Here is an 18,923-nt window from a genome sequence, read left to right on the forward strand (position 1 = left end):
AAGGAATCTCACAGACATTCCTGCCTTGGCTGGCTTTGAATCATGATTCTCAGGTCTCAGCCTCCTGAGTAGCTAGGATTACAGGCATGAACTATTTATTAGCTCCTGACTGACTATATACCTTTTTATTGGCTTAAAAATATCTATATTGCAGCATTTGAAAAAATGCCCATTCTAGCCTACTTTTACATTGTAAGTAGAGATTACCTCTCTTGGTCACTCAGCTCTCTGTATCTAACTAGAAGTTTTACAGTGATGTAGTATGTGTGTATCTCTCTCTCTTATTCAAGGTTATTAACCTGGTTGACCAGGCTTCAGAAAATACACCAATTACCATGTCTCAGGATGTAGAAGAAAAGTTGGCTCCTGCTCCTGCCAAGCCTGAGGCTCCTGTGGACTCCATGCTCAAAGACATGGCGACCATCATCCTGAGCACCTTCCTGCTGGTGGGCTGGGTGGCTTTCATCATCACCTACCCGCTGGTAAAGTCAGCCCTACCACTGCCTGTCTACATCCCAGCACTCCTCCTCCTGTTGCCATTTGTCAGGGAGGGCCACACAAAAACTGCCAACACACTGCTTTTCACATTTAAAAGTCAAAATTTGCTTATCTTCAAGAAACATTGTAAGCCAGGCGCTTCTGACTGATGCCAACTAATTCCAACTACTCAGGAAGCTGAGATTTGAGGATTGAAGTTTGGCAGAAACATGTGAGACTCTTCTTTCCAATTGACCACCAGAAAGTTGGAAATGAAGCTGTGGCTCAAGCGGCAGAGTGCCAGCCTTGAGCCAAAAAGCTAAAGGACAGTACCGAGAAGTCCTAGTACCTGCAAAAAAAAAAAAAAATGAGGGCTGGGAAGGTGGCTCAGTGGTAGAGTGCTTGCCTTGCATGCCTGAGGCCCTGGGTTCCATTCCTCAGCACCACATCAGCAAAAAGAAAAAAGCTGGAAGTAGCGCTGTGGCTCAAGTGGTAGAGCGCTAGCCTTGAGCTGAAGAGCTGAGGGACAGTGCACAGGCCCCACAACCGGACCCCCCCAAAAAATGAAAGAGACATTAGGTTAGATTTCATATCCAAAGCTGAGTCTTTTACAAGAATTAGGCTACAAAACTGATTTATGTATCCTGTTTAATACTGAGGATGGTAGATGAAAATCTCTCCTCTCTTTGAAACTGCCTGTTAGATCATCCAAAGGAAAATAAAGTTCGATGATTCCTTCATCTTCCTAGTTGGAAATAAGCAAACAAAAGTTCTGTGGTAGAGGAAGTGATTGCTTCCTGTGTTATTTTCCTTCACTCAGTTCTGTGAGGTCATTATTATTTATCCTCTGTCAATAAAGAAGTAACTAGGCTCTGAGAAGCTAAGTACCTTCCTTCCCTAGGGACTTTCCTCAGTTAACAGGTAATTTTTTTCCCAGTTCAGAGAGAACAAGCTAGGAAACTCTCCATTGGGTTGTTGGCTACACCCCACTCCACCTCCCACACCTGGACAGGAATAATCACAAATCCCTGCTGCCTCTAATGGTGATGGAGCACAGCTTTCGGCATATTTAAGAGGAGTGAGGATTTGGGGCAGCATGGTGATAGACTCAAGCAGCAGGGCTTTGGCCAGGCGCTGTGGTTCAGGCTCTGCCTGACCTCCCGTGCACTAGCTCCATCAAGTCCACAGCCATGGTGGAGCAAGAGGCAGGGCTTACTCCTCCTCACCGCCCTCCCACCCATCTGGTCACCATTCTTGCTGTTTGCTATCACTTTGGCAACAACCTCAAGACTGATAAAAGTCAAAACATTCTCAAATTAAATAGATTCCCCTTCATCTGTCCTAACCCTCCATTTATGTGAGTCCCTTCCTTGGTAGGCAGTCTTGACAAGGCTGCTCTGGGGTTGGAGGTTTGGGGATTCCGTGGCAGTTCTTACCGGCAGAAAGCCCTCTAGTCATTGAACAGATTCCACCTTCCTATGACTTCTCTCTGGTCTCCTTATGTCTTGAGTGGTTCGTATGTCTCCTCTGTCTGGGGGACACCCCCTTCCCTGCAGCTTGTTTCCCCACAGAAAGAGCTATATTTACCCAGATGTGGGCGGGTTTCTCTTCCCAGAGCATGCATCAGCAGCACCAGCTCCAGCACCAGCAGTTCCAGAAGGAACTGGAGAAAATCCAGCTCCTACAGCAGCAGCAGCTGCCTTTCCACCACCATGGAGATGCAACCCAGGACACTGAGCTCCTAGACACATCTGGCCTCTACTCAGAGAGCTCAGGAACCAGCAGCTCCAGCCCCTCCCCCAGAGCCTCCAACCACTCAATGCACTCCAGCAGCTCTGCCTCCAAGGCTGGTGCCAGCCTCTCCCTGGAGCAGGATGATGAGGGTAAAGCCATTTGTCATTCTGTCTTCTTTCCTTTGAACACCACCTGAGAACTTGTAGTACACCATGTCCTTCCATGAGATGATGAAATGCTGTTGCCAAGGATTCACTGTGACTTCCAAGGATTCCCCGACTTCCTTCCATGCTGTAGGCCTTCATGATAGGCTTCTGCCCCATCACATGGCATCTCCCTTCAGAGCACCTTTCCAGAGCCACCTTGGCCATCTCCATCTTTCCCCACAGGGTTAGGAACTGCTTTTGACTGGGGGGTGGGGAGGAGGCAGGCGGGGAGAGACACATCTTCCCACCAGACTTGAAAGAACTGGTGGCCAAGTAGAAAAGTGCAGCTGCAGCCCAGTTTCCTCTCAGGGAGTCATCTTAGTTGGTCGTCAGGGTCCTTATTCTGAGATTGACACAAGCCTGTGGATGTAGGCCAGTCTCTTCATTACATGTCCACCAGCGGGATGTTTCAGCTCCAGGTCTTGAAGGTGTATCTTTCTTTTTTCATTAACCACCAAATAGTTATATGTAAATGAATATAAATATATCAGATTCTAGAGAGAATCCTTATCTTTGAGAAGGCTTGAAGACATGTAGTCTCAATATAATACAAAGGCACAAGCCGAATGTCCTAGCCATAAGTGAGCAGTGGGCTGAGTTGGCTCTTGCCTATCAGGAATCTGGGTTAGTAGAGTCTTCTTTTTAAAACCGAATGTCTAATCAGAGGGCAAGAAGCTGAGGTCTTGAAGTTCCTCAGGTGATTGTCTTCTTTTTCCTGTTTTGTTCCAGATGAGGAAACCAGTGTGGTGATTGTGGGGAAAATTTCATTCTGTCCCAAGGATGTCCTGGGTCATGGAGCCGAGGGCACAATTGTGTACCGGTAAGTAGAATAGCCAGCTCCATACCCTCCCCGCCAGCTCAAACCGTGATCAGAGTAGGTGGATTTCACCTCCAGGGAGCCATGTTCTAGGAGGACGGAGCTGCCGGTGGTTGTCGGGACCTCTGGGAGGACTGTGGGTCCACAGGTGGCATTTTTTCCTACAAGCCTGACCTGCATTAACCAAAACTCAACTGCTGCTGCTGCTGGTCCCACAGGGGCATGTTTGACAACCGTGATGTGGCTGTGAAGAGGATCCTCCCCGAGTGTTTTAGCTTCGCCGACCGGGAGGTCCAGCTGCTGCGAGAATCAGATGAGCACCCAAACGTGATCCGTTACTTCTGCACGGAGAGGGACCGGCAGTTCCAGTACATTGCCATCGAGCTATGCGCAGCCACACTGCAGGAGGTGGGTTCACTCTGACTTCCAAGGATTCCCCGACTTCCTTCCATGCTGTAGGCCTTCATGATAGGCTTCTGCCCCATCACATGGCATCTCCCTTCAGAGTACCTTTCCAGGCCACCCTGGCCATCTCCATCTTTCCCCACAGGGTTAGGAACTGCTTTTGATTGGGGGGGGGGGGGGCGGGGGGGACGGGGAGACACATTTTCCCACCAGACTTGAGAGGACTGGTAGCCAAGTAGAAAAGTGCAGCTGCAGCCTGAAGGCTGGCCTTCAGGTGCTTAAATGGGTGACAGCTTTGCCGTGGCTGCTGCAGCTTGCCTTCCCTTGCCAATGGGATATCATTTTACAGTTTGCCAATTTATTCTTTTGAAATTTTATTTTATTGGCTATTGAATTATAGTGCAATGAAATGGACTCATTTTATTTATTCTTTTTTGGGGGGGGGTCCAGTCATGGGGCCTGAACTCTGGGCCTGGGCACTGTCCCTCAGCTCTTCAGCTCAAGGCTAGCGCTCTACCACTTTGAGCCACAGTGCTACTTCCGGCTTTTTTTCTTTTTGCTTATGTGGTGCTGGGGAATCGAACCCAGGGCCTCATGCAGGCAAGGCAAGCGCTCTACCACTGAGCCACCTTCCCAGCCCCAAACGGACTCATTTTAAATGTATGTGTTTGATATATGTTGACAAATGCGTATGCTCGTTTAACAGCACCAAATGCAGAACTTTTTTTTTTTTTTTTTTGGTCATGGGGCTTGAACTCAGGGCCTGGGCTCTGTCCCTTGAGCTCTTTCAGTCAAGGCTAGTGTTCTACCACTTTAAGCCACAGTGCCACTTCCAGTTTTTCGGTGGTTAATTGGAGGAAAGAGTATCATAGGGACTTTTCTGTTGGCTGGCTTCGAACTGTGATCCTCAGATCTTAGCCTCCTGAGTAGCTAGGAGTACAGGCATGAGCCACTGGCACCCAGCAAAAGTAGAACATTTTTTTTCTCCTCAGTTATAGTAGTATAGTCCACTCAGTGTGCAAGAGCAGTCTTGGGTTGCATCTGGCATCTCTGCCCCTTTGCCTTCTGGGAAGTGGTCATTTGTGGCTGGTAGGCTTGGATGTTGCTGGTTGAGTCTAGGCCATAAAAGCTTTTGCTTTGTTTCCAGGCTCATCCTGAAATACTACTATATCATTTGGATTCCACTGTGTTTACCTACGTGCACAGTGAACTTGAGCATCTAATCTTCTTTTCTTTCTCATTATAAATTAGTAAATTGGAGCCCTTTTTGTTTAAATCAGACTATTGGCCATAGGAAGTCTGTTAGAAAATACAAATTTGGGGTCTAGGAGCATGGCTAAAGTAGTAGAATGCTTCACAGATGTGAAGCCTTGAATTCAAACCCCAGTACACCCCCCCCCAAAAGGGTATGAAGAAAATATAGATTAGAAAGAGTATTGTTAGAAAAGGGGAGTAAAAGAAAGTGAGCCCCCGGGCCAAGAAGTCCTGCAAACTATCTGTTATTGTGACCTTGCCACTATGTGTCTTGTAGTACGTGGAACAGAAGGACTTTGCCCACCTTGGTCTAGAGCCCATCACCTTGCTGCAGCAGACCACCTCGGGCCTGGCGTACCTCCACTCCCTCAACATTGGTAAGAGGCTCCCCTTTGCTAGGAAGGGGTGGTGGAACGGCACAGGTACACTTCACCTTTCATTAAGCTCTTCATTACATCACTGATGTGTGAGGGTAGAGAGTAGTTCTTGATAACTTACATAAGAATTTGAAGAGGAATAAAGTACCTAAAAAATAGAACTTTTAGAAATGGGCAAGCAGGTCTATTTGGGGGTCTGACAAGGACATTTCCCCTTGTAGGGAGCCAGAGCTGCTTGTGGTGAGCATGATCAAATCTGGAGTTCTCTCTTAGTTCACAGAGACCTGAAGCCCCACAACATTCTCCTCTCCATGCCCAATGCACATGGCAGGATCAAGGCCATGATTTCCGACTTTGGCCTTTGCAAGAAGCTGGCAGTGGGCAGACACAGCTTCAGCCGCCGTTCTGGGGTACCTGGCACCGAAGGCTGGATTGCCCCTGAGATGCTGAGCGAAGACTGCAAGGAGAACCCTGTGAGTTCTGGGCACAGCCCTCAGAAAACCTTAAAACCAGCCCATTGTGTCTCAGCAGTTTAGGAATGAGGGCATGTCAGTGAAGAAAGACATTCCTTTAACAAATTGCTGCATGTGAAATCTTTATATTGTTTACATGATGGGCAAATGTGAACACTTGTCCTATGTAGGGCTTGAACTCAGGATCTGGGTGCTGTCCCTGAGTGTACCACTCTGAGTCATAGTGTCATTTCAGTTTTCTAGTGGTTAATTGGAAATAAGAGTCTCTTAGCCTCCTGGGTAGCTAGGATTACAGGCGTGAACCACCAGCACCCAGCTTAGTCACTTTTTATTTTGTTTTATTTTATTTTTTGTTGGTCATGGGGCTTGAACTCTGGGCTTGGTGCTGTCCCTGTGCTCTTCAGCTCAAGGCAAGCACTCTACCACTTGAGCCACAGCACCACTTCCAGTTTTCTAGTGGTTTGTTGGAGATAAGAGTCTCACGGACTTTGTGCCTGTGCTGGCTTTGAACTGAGATCCTCAGACCTCAGCCTCCTGAGTAGCTAGGATGACAGTGTGAGTCACCAGCGCCCGGCACTTAATCACTTTTTATAACTCTGTTATATTTTGGGAAACTGAGACTTGCACAAGATGAGCCAATGTCCTATTTTCATTGTTTTTGTATGTGTTTTTTATTTTACAACCTTTCATCCTTCTTCCTTTAAATTGCTTCTCTCAGGTCACACAGATGAAAGTCTCTTACACCGGTTGATTAGATTCAAGTGAAATGTTTGGGGCAAGAATAGATTGCAGGTCACTGCGTCAGGAGGCATGTGATGGCAGATAATACCATCATTGTTGTTCCCCTGTCTTGATGCTAACTTGGGTCACCTATGTCAATGGCTCTCCACTGAGAAGATTCATTTCCTCCTTTGTTGTTAGCAAATAATGTGTGAGGTGATCCTCTGGCACAGTGTAACAGTCATCTTCCTAGTCACTTTCATCTGATGACCAACCTTGCCTGAAGCACTATGCACATGAAATCCTCTTACATTCATTGGCTGACATTCTTCTATAAGAGTAACTTTTTGGGGGGTGGAGGGGGGTGACAGTACTGGAGCCTTGAAATCCATGGCCTGAGCACTGTCCCTAAGCTCTACTACTTGCCACAGCTTGACTTTCCTGCCCAGGTTGGCTTCAAACCATGATCCTCACCATCTCAGCTTTCTGAGTAGCCAGGATTACAGGCATGAGCCACTGGTGCCAGGTCAAGAATAGCTTTATTTGTATTCCCCCTTTTCTCTATCCTTTTTTTTTTTTTCATAATCACTATTGTCTCAGGTTGCTTTCCTCCTCCTCCTCCTCCTCCTCCTCCTCCTCCTCCCCCCTCCTCCTCCTCCTCCCCCTCCCCCTCCCCCTCCTCCTCCCCCTCCTCCCCCTCCTCCCCTCCCCCCTCCTCCCCCTCCTCCCCCCCTCCTCCTCTTCCTCCTCCTCCTCCTCCTCTTCTTTCCTTTCTCTTTTTGATTCTAAAATTGTTCCATATCTGGTCAACAGGAGCCCTTTCGAATTGACTTAAGCATCTATTATAGCCCACTTCTGTTTGAGCATCTTGCTCTCTAGCAAAAGTTGATACAGATTCACCTTGTACTTTTCCTGCTCAGACCTGAGTAGATCAGCCAGTGTGAGCAAAGCAGACATAGTAGGCATCTTCTTAGCCAGTTCCCTGGAGCCCATCAACTGGTCAGTTAATGACAAAAGTCAGATACAACAAAGAACCATAAGAAAGCACACTGGGTGGCCAGGCACCAGTGGCTCATGCTTATAATCCTAGCTACTGAGGAGGTTGAGGTCTGAGCATTGTGGTGTGAAGCCATCCCAGGTAGGAAAGTCCGTGAGACTCATCTCTAAAGCACCAAAAAGCCAGAAGTGGAGCTTTGGAGGATTGTTACTAGGTAGCACTTACCTTGAGCTTTTTCTTGAACTTTTCTATCCATGTCCTCCACTGGAATGTGACATTTGTTCTGCTCACCCTACAAGGCTGTTGTAAAGCTGAATGTGTAATGTCTTATTCAACGTATGTTTTCTCTAACATGGAAGGTGATGAACCCTGGCCTTCTGTCACAAGTCATCTTGTAGAATCTAAGTGACCCTAGAAGTGGGCACTTAAGCCATATTCAGATCCCTCTTTCCCAGTGTTTTATCTCAAGTAGCAGGAAAGAGAAATGGAGTGGTGTATGTCTCCTTAAAATACAACTCATCTCCAGTGGTCTCATGGGATACGTGGTTTCAAGAGACCTCATTTGATAATGTCAAAAGTGACTTCACTGGAAATGTGACAGTTTCTTTCTGGAACCAAACTGTTTTCTTTCCTTATTGGCAAAGTTTGCCTACCTGCTGCATTAGAGGCAACAGGGCACAACAGGGAAGTCAGTGCACTTAAATACTGCAGCTGTCCTCATCCACGTGTGAGGACACCAAGACACAGAGCAGTCAGGGGCTTCCAGCTCACAAGAGGCAGAGCCAGCAACTCATGACCTTGACTGTGACCACAACAGTAGGATGCCACTGCCTCCTTCCATCCACCAGCCAACTAATTCATTTGCTTTCAGGGCCTGCAGTGGAAACAGTGTTGTTTCCTTCCCCAGGGAGCCAGAACTCTGTGTGAGGCCTTTTATATCCTGCATTTCTTTTTAGACCTACACAGTGGACATCTTCTCGGCAGGCTGTGTCTTCTACTACGTCATCTCAGAGGGCAGCCACCCTTTCGGCAAGTCCCTTCAGAGGCAGGCTAATATCCTCCTGGGTGCCTGCAGCCTTGACTGCTTCCACCCAGACAAGCATGGTGAGTGGAAGGCTGGGCTGGCACTGCCACTGCATCCTCAGAAGCCCTGCACCCCAGCTGGTCACCTGGGCTTTAGGAAGTATAGCACCACATCGGACTCTACCTCATTTTTATGGAAGTATACACACCTATAATCCCAGCCCTGGAGAGACAGGTACAGGAAAAATATTAGTTGGAGGCTAACCTAAGCTACCTATTGAGATCCTGTTTCCCCCCAAAAAGGAGATTAAATCACACATACTTTGCAAAAGGCCTATTTTTTTTTCCAACTTTTATCTTGAATGTCCCTCCATACAAGCCATATCATTTTCGTAGCTCATCATCCAGCACCTAGAGGCACAGTAGTGTCTCCCAAAGTACCGGGATCAGGTATTTTCAGTCATTCCTTTTCTCAAGCCACACAGTAAGTTATCCCCTTGTTGCCCCAGGGCTGGTGGGAGTTCCACATTGTTTTATTGGGATGAGTTTTTGGAGTGGAATCCTGCATGGAAGAGTATGCTTTAGTGAGAGATTTTGTTGTTTCATCGTAACATTCTGTTAAATAACAAGTCATTTGTGTACATTCTCCATTTTAGAAGATGTCATTGCACGGGAGTTGATAGAGAAAATGATCGCAATGGATCCCCAGCAGCGACCCTCAGCGAAACATGTGCTAAAGCATCCATTCTTCTGGAGCCTGGAAAAGCAGCTCCAGTTCTTCCAGGTACTGCCACACCTACTCAGAGTTTGAAAATACAGAGAAGACAAAGAACAGAACAAGTGACTCATCTTTATAGATTTTGCGAAGTTAAATTATGGAATCAATACCATGAACTCCTTTGTTGATTGGACAGTTTTATGCTTTGTGATTTGCAGATAGCTTACTGGAGACTTTCTTGGTCTTAGGTACTGTGAGTTAAGGAGGACTCACCAGACTTTTTTTGTTGTTGGTGGTGATGGTGGTCGTGGGTCTTGGAACTTTGGGCCTGGGCACTGTCCCTGAGCTCTTCAGCTTAAAGGCTAGCTCTCTGCCACTTGAGCCACAGCACCACTTCCGGTTTTCTGGTGGTTAACTGGAGATGAGTCTCATGCTAGGTGCTGGTGGCTCATACCCATAATCCTAGCTACTTAGGAGGCTGAGATCTGAGGATCACGGTTCAAAGCCAGCCCAGGCAGGAAAGGCCGTGAGACTTTTTATCTCCAATAAACTACTAGAAAAAAACTGGAAGTGGCGCTGTGGCTCAAGTGGTACAGTGCTCAACTTGAGCTGAAGAGCGCAGGGACAGCACCCAGGCCCAGAGTTCAAGCCCCACGACCAACAAAAACAGACAGCAACAAAAAAAAAGATTCTTATGGACATTGCTGCCCAAGCTGGCTTGGAACCACGATCCTCAGATCTCAGTTTCCTGAGTAGCTAGGATTACAGGCATGAGCTACCAGCTCCTGGCTCACCAGACTATTTCCCATACAGCACATGACTCTGAAGAGCAGGCTTGTGGCAGGGTGTGATGTGGTAAGCATCATGATTAAGAAGTGATACACACGGGCGCTGGTGGCTCACGCCTGTAATCCTAGCTACTCAGGAGGCTGAGATCTGAGGATCGTGGTTCAAAGCCAGCCCAGGCAGGAGACACCGTGAGACTCCTATCTCCAATAAACTGCCAGAAAACCGGAAGTGGCGCTGTAGCTCAAGTGGTAGAGCGCTCGCCTTGAGCTGAAGAGCTGAGGGACAGCGCCCAGGCCCAGAGTTCAAGTCCCACGACTGACAAAAAAAAAAAAAGAAGTGATACACATTATTCTGGAGTCCAATCGGGGTCTTGGCTGTAGTGAAGACCCCAGAACTTAAGTTCCTTGAGAGCAGGAGTGACTATTCTGTCCCCAGTACCTAGGAAGAACACTGCCTGGTCCTCAGCAAATGCTTAGTAACAGTTTGAGTGGAGGGGAAGAGAGGATCAATGCCATATTCCAGAGAGCAGTGGGTATGTGTAGATCAGGACTGATCCCTCTGCTCAAAATAAAGAACAGAAACAAAACATGCACAAAAGTATGTTTATCCCACCACGGATGTCGAAGTTGTATGCCTCACAAACAGCTGGCTTCCATCCATGGTGAATAACTAGAACTGCTTTGAAGATTCAAAAACAAATGTCTTTGATATGCCCAAGGAGATAATGCAATCGTTCAAGCATTTTCTCTAGAAGTTCAAATTAGGACTTGACCCAAACCATGGCCTTTTGAAGGCTGCTCAGCATGGGGAGAGGAGAACATTTATCACTCCCTGATCCCCCAAGTGTGACCTGTTTTATTATTCGCAGGGCTCAGAGGGGCCAGTACTCAGGGTGCCTTCTGATCCTCTCTTCTTGCCTAAAGCAAACACAGATGGGGCCACCAGATCTTGTACTCTCACCACAGAATTTCATGGGAAAGAAGTCTCAACTTCATGGCATTTCTAATGTTTGAGGGAGATGTGATCATGACCCCCACCAGTTAGGACTTGAGTGTATTCTGTTTCATTGTGTGGACAAAGCACAGGATAACTTGAGTTTTATTTTCTTTTGTGCATTTTGGTTCACAAATATTGATCACACTTACAATTCTGTAAGTGTGGCACATATGTACATATATGAAATTCCAGAGATGCCTTCATGATCTGAGTACAAGCATGCCTCTGAGACACCTCCTCTGTGGTGGAGAGGGTCTCCACAGGCCTCAACCTCTCAGGGGAGAAATCAGTGGATTAGGGTGGCAGGTGGCAGGTGCTCGCTGCCCAGCTCTGAGGCAGGCTGCAGCCCACATGGCAGTGATCATTCTGTGCAGGGTGGACATTCTCCAGCTTCCCATGTCACACTGTCCAGCGTCTGTGCTTGTTTCCTTTACAGGACGTGAGTGACCGAATAGAAAAGGAATCCCTGGATGGCCCAATAGTGAGGCAGTTAGAGAGAGGCGGGAGAGCCGTGGTGAAGATGGACTGGCGGGAGAACATCACCGTCCCCCTCCAGACAGGTAACGATGTGCAGCCCAGGAAGCAGCACTTCAGAGGCACCAGCCATTCCTATGAAGTTAGCAGGGTGTAAGCAGGGCCGCTCCAGGCTTTTGGCCTTCCCCACCCTGCTTCTTCTTTTTTCTTTTTCAAGCCAATTTGTTTTTATTTTGTTCTGAGGGTAGGGTTGTGAATTTTGGTGCAGGGGTCCCCCTGCTTCTTTCTTGGGTTATCCTCTAGGGTTTGGTTACACTGATGGGTCTTTGATATGTGTTACTTAGAGTAACAGGCCAATGACAGTGTGATGGTGTAGGGGTTCTCTTCTGACCTGAGTGGAACCTAGGTGGACTTCAGGGGATCATCACTCTCAGGCCCATGGGATGCCACTCACTCCCATGAACCCAAGGATGATAGGATGTAGTATCTCAGTCTAGTGGCTGAATTCCCAGGACCCTAGGGAGTGTTTTCTTTTAAAAAGTTACTTGCTTAACCATTTCCATCTTTCATGTTTGTCTAGATCTGCGTAAGTTCAGAACCTACAAAGGTGGCTCTGTCAGAGATCTCCTCCGAGCCATGAGAAATAAGGTACAGGGTTATGGGTCCTGCAGGGGAGGTGGCAACAACAGACACACCTATGCGTTTCTATTCCTGTGTATTCTTTTCTCTGAGAGGCCAGATGGTCACAGCTGGACTTGACAAGTTGGAGGCTATTTCTTCTCTCACAGGTTTTCTCTGTGGAGAAGTTATGGAGGTGCAGAATTAATCTCTGGGGTATAGCCTCTTAGAGCCTGTATCCTTCATGGTCTGTCTGTGCTAACTTTTTTTGTTTGTTTGTTTTTTGGTTTTTTTCTGGGTCCTGTCGTGGGGCCTGAACTCTGGGCTTGGGCACTGTCCCTCAGCTCTTCAGCTCAAGGCTAGCGCTCTACCACTTGAGCCACAGCGCCACTTCCAGCTTTTTTCTTTTTGCTTATGTGGTGCTGAGGAATCGAACCCAGAGCCTCATGCATGCAAGGCAAGCACTCTACCACTGAGCCACTTCCCAGCCCCTGTGCTAACTTTTAAAAGTTTATACAACTCTGTATAAACACAGTCTAACAGGAACCTCTAGGCCCCTTCCTCCCTGGGCCAGGTAGGAAGGTTATTGAATAAGGGATCTTTTTTTTTTTTTGGGTCCGGTCATGGGGCCTGAACTCTGGGCATGGGCGCTGTCCCTCAGCTCTTCAGCTCAAGGCTAGCACTCTACCACTTGAGCCACAGCGCCACTTCCGGCTTTTTTTTAAATTTTTGCTTATGTGGTGCTGAGGAATCGAACCCAGGGCCTCAGGCATGCAAGGCAAGCGCTCTACCACTGAGCCACCTTCCCAGCCCATGAATAAGGGATCTTGATTGTCATCCTGTCACTAAGCGGCCTTCAAACAGGGCGACACCAAAGTGGCCTCCAAGCCCACTTGGACAGATAGTTCCACATGAGTTTATTCCTGACCGTCACAGGAGGCCTGTGCACCCCTGTCAGACGGATACTCTAGTAGTGAATCTTCAGTTCTTCCAGGCTGGCCCTGCTTGCTTTGAGCCTCTTCCTGAAGAGGGGAAGCAGGCAGGATGATCGGAATGGATGGAATGGATGGAATGGATGGAATGGATGGATGGATGGATGGATGGATGGATGGATGGATGGATGGATGGATGGATAGATAGATGAATGGATGGATGGATGGATGGCTAGGTGCCTAAACCTCTTTTCAGCTATATTGTGCCTTCCAGCTGCTAATCCTCTGTGTGTCTGCCCATTTGCAGAAGCACCACTACCGGGAACTCCCTGTGGAGGTGCGGGAGACTCTGGGCTCCCTCCCCGAAGAATTTGTTCGCTACTTCACATCACGCTTCCCCCACCTCCTCTCACATACCTACCAGGCCATGGAGCTGTGCAGCCACGAGAGACTCTTCCAGCCCTACTACTTCCACGAGCCCCCGGAGCCCCAGCCCCCAGTGACTACAGACACCCTTTGAGGAGACGGCCCCTCCATCTGATGGCCGCAGCTGAGACTCTGGGCCTGGTCTCTGCAGTCCAGACCTCTGCACCTCCAGGCTTAGCAGGGAGACCAGGCTTCCCAAACCAAGTGCCTTGAGCTGCCACTGTGCAGCCAGCGGAGGCTAATGCTGACCTCAGGAAGTGGAAGAGGTGGCCCCTCCTCTATAGGGAGCTGGGAAGAGGCTGGCCCTGAAAGCTTTCTAGGCAGGATGTCTGCAAAGGGAGGGTCCATCCCAGAGGCTGCAAGAGGAGCACCATTGACCTTCTGCTGGATGAACTCGTGTCAACCGACATTTCTTTTTAAAATTTCTGTCTGACAGCAGTGTGGAGGCCTTTCTGGAAGGGGGTAAGGGAACCCTAAGGCTTGCCTGTGTGTTGGGATGCAGTAAGCGCTTCTGCTGGAAATGGGCTTGAGAGGTATGGGGCATGGAAGAGGTCATTCACAAGTATTGCCCTGGGCACAGGAGGCGCCTCATTGATCGTAAAGAGGCCCTTAGACTCCAGATTAATGGTAGCCAGTGTTGCTTCAGGCAGCAAAGCCGTGACCATCGGGTGTGAAGTTAGGGACTGGTCAGCAATGCACTCAGACCCCTGAAGTGCATCTGTAGCTCTCTGGAAGACAAAGAGAACACTCTGTTCTGGAGGCGGTGCTGGCCCAGCACAGCCGTGACCTGTGGTAGATTGTGTCCTTGGCCGTTTGGGCCAGAGGTGAAGAGTTCACAGACAGGGACAGGCCTCAAGACCAAATGGGAGCAGCCCAAAGGGAGCCTTCCAGCCACGCAGAGAAAGCTCTGAGCCAGAGAGTGACTTGTAAGGTCCCTCTGTCCCAGAGGCCAACAGATGAGGACACACAGTGAGTCAGAACCCGGCACAGAGATCCAAGGCCAGGGTCACCCCCAGCTTGCTGAGCCAGATTTGATGGTTCTCCTGGCAAGTTTTAATGACTGTATTTTAATCTTACCATAGAAAGCTCCATTAGCCTAAGTGAGCTAAACTTGATGCTTACTTGTGAAGAAGAAATGCAAGCTCTATTACCTTCTATTCTGTATGGTACCAAAAACTGCCATCCCCTTAAGAGTGTTCCATGGAGAACTCTCTCTAATGCTGAAACTAAAGCATTCTAGCAACACCGTGTAAACGTATTCATATCAAAGTGATGCTCCTTACATGATCACTTCCTGTTTTCTCTAAAATTAATACCATTTTTAACTTTATTTTCAGTGAGAACTTTTCCTGTGTCTCCTTCGTGAGGGGTTAGAGGGTAGAGCACAGTGAAGTGTGAAGTCTTTGGGAGGAATCACCCTGTGAATTTCTGCAGCCAGCGCAGGGGCACTGCTGGTGAGCTGAGATTCTACTAGTTTCCTGGAGAAAGCAGCATTGTCAGCTTTCACAGGGACGGAAGTCCTCGCTGCCTCTTCCTGTGAGAGGTCTTCTGGATATGTGTGCATCAGGGCCACTTATCCAAAGCCTATTCTGCCTCTAGAATTCAATTCTTTATGCTTTCAAAATGGCCACAGTGGCCAGAGTGGCCTTTCTTCTTAACAGGACCCTATGTCTTTGAAACTCAGCAGTGACCGCATCTGTGGAACCTTGGCCCCATCATTGGCTCCCTGGGCATCTCCTACCTTCGCACTTTGCCAGTGGACTCAAGAAGTGACAGTACAAGAGAAAGTGTGAGGAGATAGGGCGGGTGCCAGGCTGGACCTAACAGGACCGCCACGGGACTGCCGCTCCCCTGTTCTTGTGGCTGTTTTTCCTCTTGAGGAAGGCTCAGTTGGTTTCTAGAGGTCCTCGCTGTTTGAACCCAAGTTGCTAGGAGACAGCTTTTTCTCACATGCCTTTTCCACTTACCAGTTAATTTCTAAGGACTTCAATTTTGTAAAGTCTTTTATTCATTGTGTTTTGTTTGAGCATTTACTCTGTCGAGCTGGGCAGGCTGTGGAGGCTAGGGAAATGGGTGAACGAGACAAAAGAAACTTCTGCTGTCATAAAGCTTCTCATGAGAGAGCCGGCAGGGCCCTAAAGAAAACCCAAATAGCTGGGGAAAGGTGTAGTGTGGGGCTTGCCCCTTTTCTGCCCTAGTACTGCCCGTGTCTGAGACCCCATTGGCTCCATTCAGGCCACCTTGTGTCTGTCCTCTCCTTTACTCTGAGGGACCCAGGTCATCTAAAGAGGTCTCGGGGCACTTTTGATGAAAACATCTTGGGCGTCATCTGGTGTATTCCAGTCTCTGAAAGCTTGGTTGCCCCTTGTGTTTGGCTCCTAAGGAGGAGGGGACTTTCTTCAAGCCTGAACAGCTCTTCAGCATTGGGTGTCATTAGCTCAAGTTACAGGGCTCTTATTATTCTTGGCAGGCTGTTTACCTTTTAGAAGTACACCATCTTCATCTCAAAGACAGAACTGAATGACCTCCTTCAAGAATCAAAGGACACTGTAACTTGCTTAAGTCTTGTGTTGAACCTTTCTCCGGCATGAACCTTTTTTATTGTTGCTTTTTAAATCTTCCATTTATATTTAAAAATTCCACATGTCATTGGCACCAAAGCATTTGCACTTTTGGGAACACTGGTGTCACCTGGTATGTCACTAGACCATCCCTTGGCTGAACGTGAGCCCACGCTGCAGAGGCAACCCTAAAAAGTCAGTGAAGCGGTTGTCCTAGGCTCCTTCCCCTGAGACCACTGGTCACTCACAGCCCAGTATCATGTTGGAGGTCCCAGAGCTAGTGGGTCCAGCTGCTGCTTTCCTTTTACCAGCTTTGAAGATAAGTTAGTTCCTCATCAGAGTTGACCTGACTTGTGAAGAAGCTTTGCGAGTGATCATTGGCAGTTCTTTCTTCGCCTGCTTTAGAGATGGTCACTCTCTTTTCAGGGATAGGACTTTGGCCACATGTGTTTTCCTGATGGCTCCGCCCCACCTAGTCTCCGGATCTTCATTTGTCTGCTTCCCATTCATTGTCTTTGTTCTGCATTGGAGGAGCCAGCAGCCCTGGAGAGAGCCACTTGACGTTTCCCCATTAGCCCTGCTCTCTGCTCTTGGCATTCCTTGAAATTGCACTTCTTTGTTTCCCAGCCCTTCTTTCCTACCCTTCCACATCGAGGAGCAGTGGTGTTCACCGCTGGCCTGCATCTGGCCTTGCGCGGAAAGAAGTCCTCATTCTGTGTAGGGATCCCACATTTCAGGGTTGGGTGAGCCAATTAACCTCTAGTGCAAGGTGTCCACTCTTTTCTTCTTTGTGAAATAATGATTTCTCATGAATAAGTCTGGTTTGTTAGGCACTTTTAAGTCTTTCGTATATTCATTGGAAAGCCACAAAGGGCACATCTGCTATGGGTCTCCCTGGAGCAGCCTTAACCATGCTGCCAGCCCATGTCCGCGTGGGCTCACTGTCCTGTGCGCTGTGGGCTCACTGTCCTGTGCGCTGTGGGCTTGGTGGGTACAGTGTTCCTTCCTTCCTTGTGTCCCTGAAGCTGTGACAGGGAGGGGGACTCCCCACTCACCTCCGCATCACAGCCTGCACGCACCGTTCACCTGTATGCCTTGTGTAGTGTTCTTTTGCAATGATCTATTTATTGAACCTATTTATATTTATTTAATTTTTACTCTGAAGTATAACCAGTTACAATTGCACTTGCTAAAAGCATATCAGATCTATTTTGGACAACATCCCTGACCATTTTAAAACTGGAAAAAGAAAAGTTATACTGTATCCTTCTGCTTTGCAGTAAGTAGTCTTATCCTTAAAGGGTGAATAATTTGGTCGGGGTAAAATGTTCTTTTTTGGGTGATTTTTTTTTTTTCATTTTGAAATCCTGTGCCATTGTCTTCTGTATGAACAGTTAATTGGTAAATGTTGATCATGAGATATAATCCTCTTTATGGAACCTAAAGTCCTTTTTAGCTTTCTATTTTGTAAACTGCCAGATTGTACAACTTTTTATGTGTATTTTTAATGCTTGATAAGAGGTCATTATCGAAGCTAAACAGCCTATTTTTGTACCTCCTGTACAGTTTTATAATTCTGCTGATCAATGATGGCGACTTATTGTTGAGCCAAGTACAAATAAAAGTAGTTTTAGATTTGGAGTCAGTTTGTCTTCTTAAAGACTCAAGTGTCACTCACAGGCAAAAGTCTGGTCCCATTGTGTCCTGGGCACACAGGGTTCATGCAGCCTGAGCTGCTCAGAGAAGAAGGTCCTGGTGTTCATGGCAGGATCGAGGGGCTGGAGCTTCCTCGCTCAGCACTATTTGTAGGAAAAACCTTTCCTTGGAATATTGCAGGAAGTTCCCAGAAGTATTATGGGGGAGCTGAGTTCCCAGACGTGACCAGTCGGGACTCACCCGCCACCTTGCTGAGAACGAGACTCCGAAGCAGAGTTCAAGATGTTGCGAGAGGTAAAGAACCAGTGAGGTAGCAGGCCAAAAAAGTGCCAGGAAGTGGGAAAGCCTGCGAGACAGCCAGGAGTCACATGCTGAGGAGGGAGCAGACTGCCAACATGCTTCCTCCCCTGCTCCAAGCTGCTGCAGCCTGACTGCAGGAGTCGGGCCAGTCTCTGAATTCCTGCAACAGGACAGGGCTTCTCACAAAGAGGACCCGAAAACCCACCAACCTCAGAACACCTGCTAGCTGATGCCTTGGAGTATAGAAAGACCCTGAGGCCTTCCCTCCCTCCCCACAGCAGGAGTGGAAGCCAGTGAAGTTTCCACCCAGGAGCATGCCCGTGCTCACCCATGCTCACTAAGCATAACGCAGGGTTCTGGCCAAGCAGCTCCAGCCCTAAATCCACATAGGCAGAGGCAGCAGCCAGAATCCCCCTTTCTGAGGATCCCATCTGTAGCACTGGTGCAGCCAGTCTCCATGCCCTTGAGAAAAGGCAACACTGGGATATGGACATCACAAGGGACCTACACTAGGATTCTAGAGGAAACCATTACAATATTGTTAAAGCCACACTCTCGAAATCAAATTAGAAACCTGGGCGACAGTGGCTCATGCCTGTAATCTTAGCCATTTAGGAGGCTGAAATCTGAGGATCGTGGTTCAAAGCCAGCCCAGGCAGGAAAGTTGGTGAGACTCATCTCCAATAAACCACTAGAAAACCAGAAGTGGCACTGTGGCTCAAGTGGTAGAGCGCCATCCTTGAGCTGAAGAGCTGAGGGACAGCGCCCAGGCCCAGAGTTCAAGCCCTATGACCTACTACCACTCCCCTTCCCCTCCCCCCCAAAAAAGAAAGACCAGTGTTATGTTCAATGGAAGACTGGATGGATATCTGAGGAGTACATAAGTGACCAGAAGTTCAGCCATAAGCCTACACCAGAGCCTGATGCTACTGGAATAACAGACTGAGGTCTGGCTCAGGAGAAGACAGTA

The 18,923-nt window shown here is 48.1% G+C and overlaps 1 protein-coding gene across 2 annotated transcripts in view; it reads left to right on the forward strand.

Moving 5' to 3' along the window:
- Positions 1-18,923, forward strand: part of Ern1 (endoplasmic reticulum to nucleus signaling 1) — a 105,202-nt gene that overhangs the window by 78,575 nt on the left and 7,704 nt on the right. The window contains exons 12-22 of one of the 2 annotated variants that reach the window (XR_006151418.1): positions 291-482; positions 2,093-2,360; positions 3,147-3,237; positions 3,453-3,642; positions 5,171-5,270; positions 5,544-5,743; positions 8,417-8,564; positions 9,140-9,267; positions 11,423-11,546; positions 12,041-12,108; positions 13,318-16,712. Coding sequence is in view for 1 of the 2 variants with exons in the window: in XM_042702665.1 (XP_042558599.1) it covers positions 291-482; positions 2,093-2,360; positions 3,147-3,237; positions 3,453-3,642; positions 5,171-5,270; positions 5,544-5,743; positions 8,417-8,564; positions 9,140-9,267; positions 11,423-11,546; positions 12,041-12,108; positions 13,318-13,530 (1,722 nt within the window). In the remaining variant the exon portion in view is untranslated. Of the gene's footprint in view, positions 1-290; positions 483-2,092; positions 2,361-3,146; positions 3,238-3,452; positions 3,643-5,170; positions 5,271-5,543; positions 5,744-8,416; positions 8,565-9,139; positions 9,268-11,422; positions 11,547-12,040; positions 12,109-13,317; positions 17,639-18,923 lie in introns of those variants that run through there. The other variant, XM_042702665.1, reaches the window with a different exon arrangement.

Source organism: Dipodomys spectabilis, unplaced genomic scaffold (genome assembly GCF_019054845.1).
Source record: "Dipodomys spectabilis isolate Male_0828 unplaced genomic scaffold, ASM1905484v1 ptg000329l, whole genome shotgun sequence".
NCBI lineage: Eukaryota > Metazoa > Chordata > Mammalia > Rodentia > Heteromyidae > Dipodomys > Dipodomys spectabilis.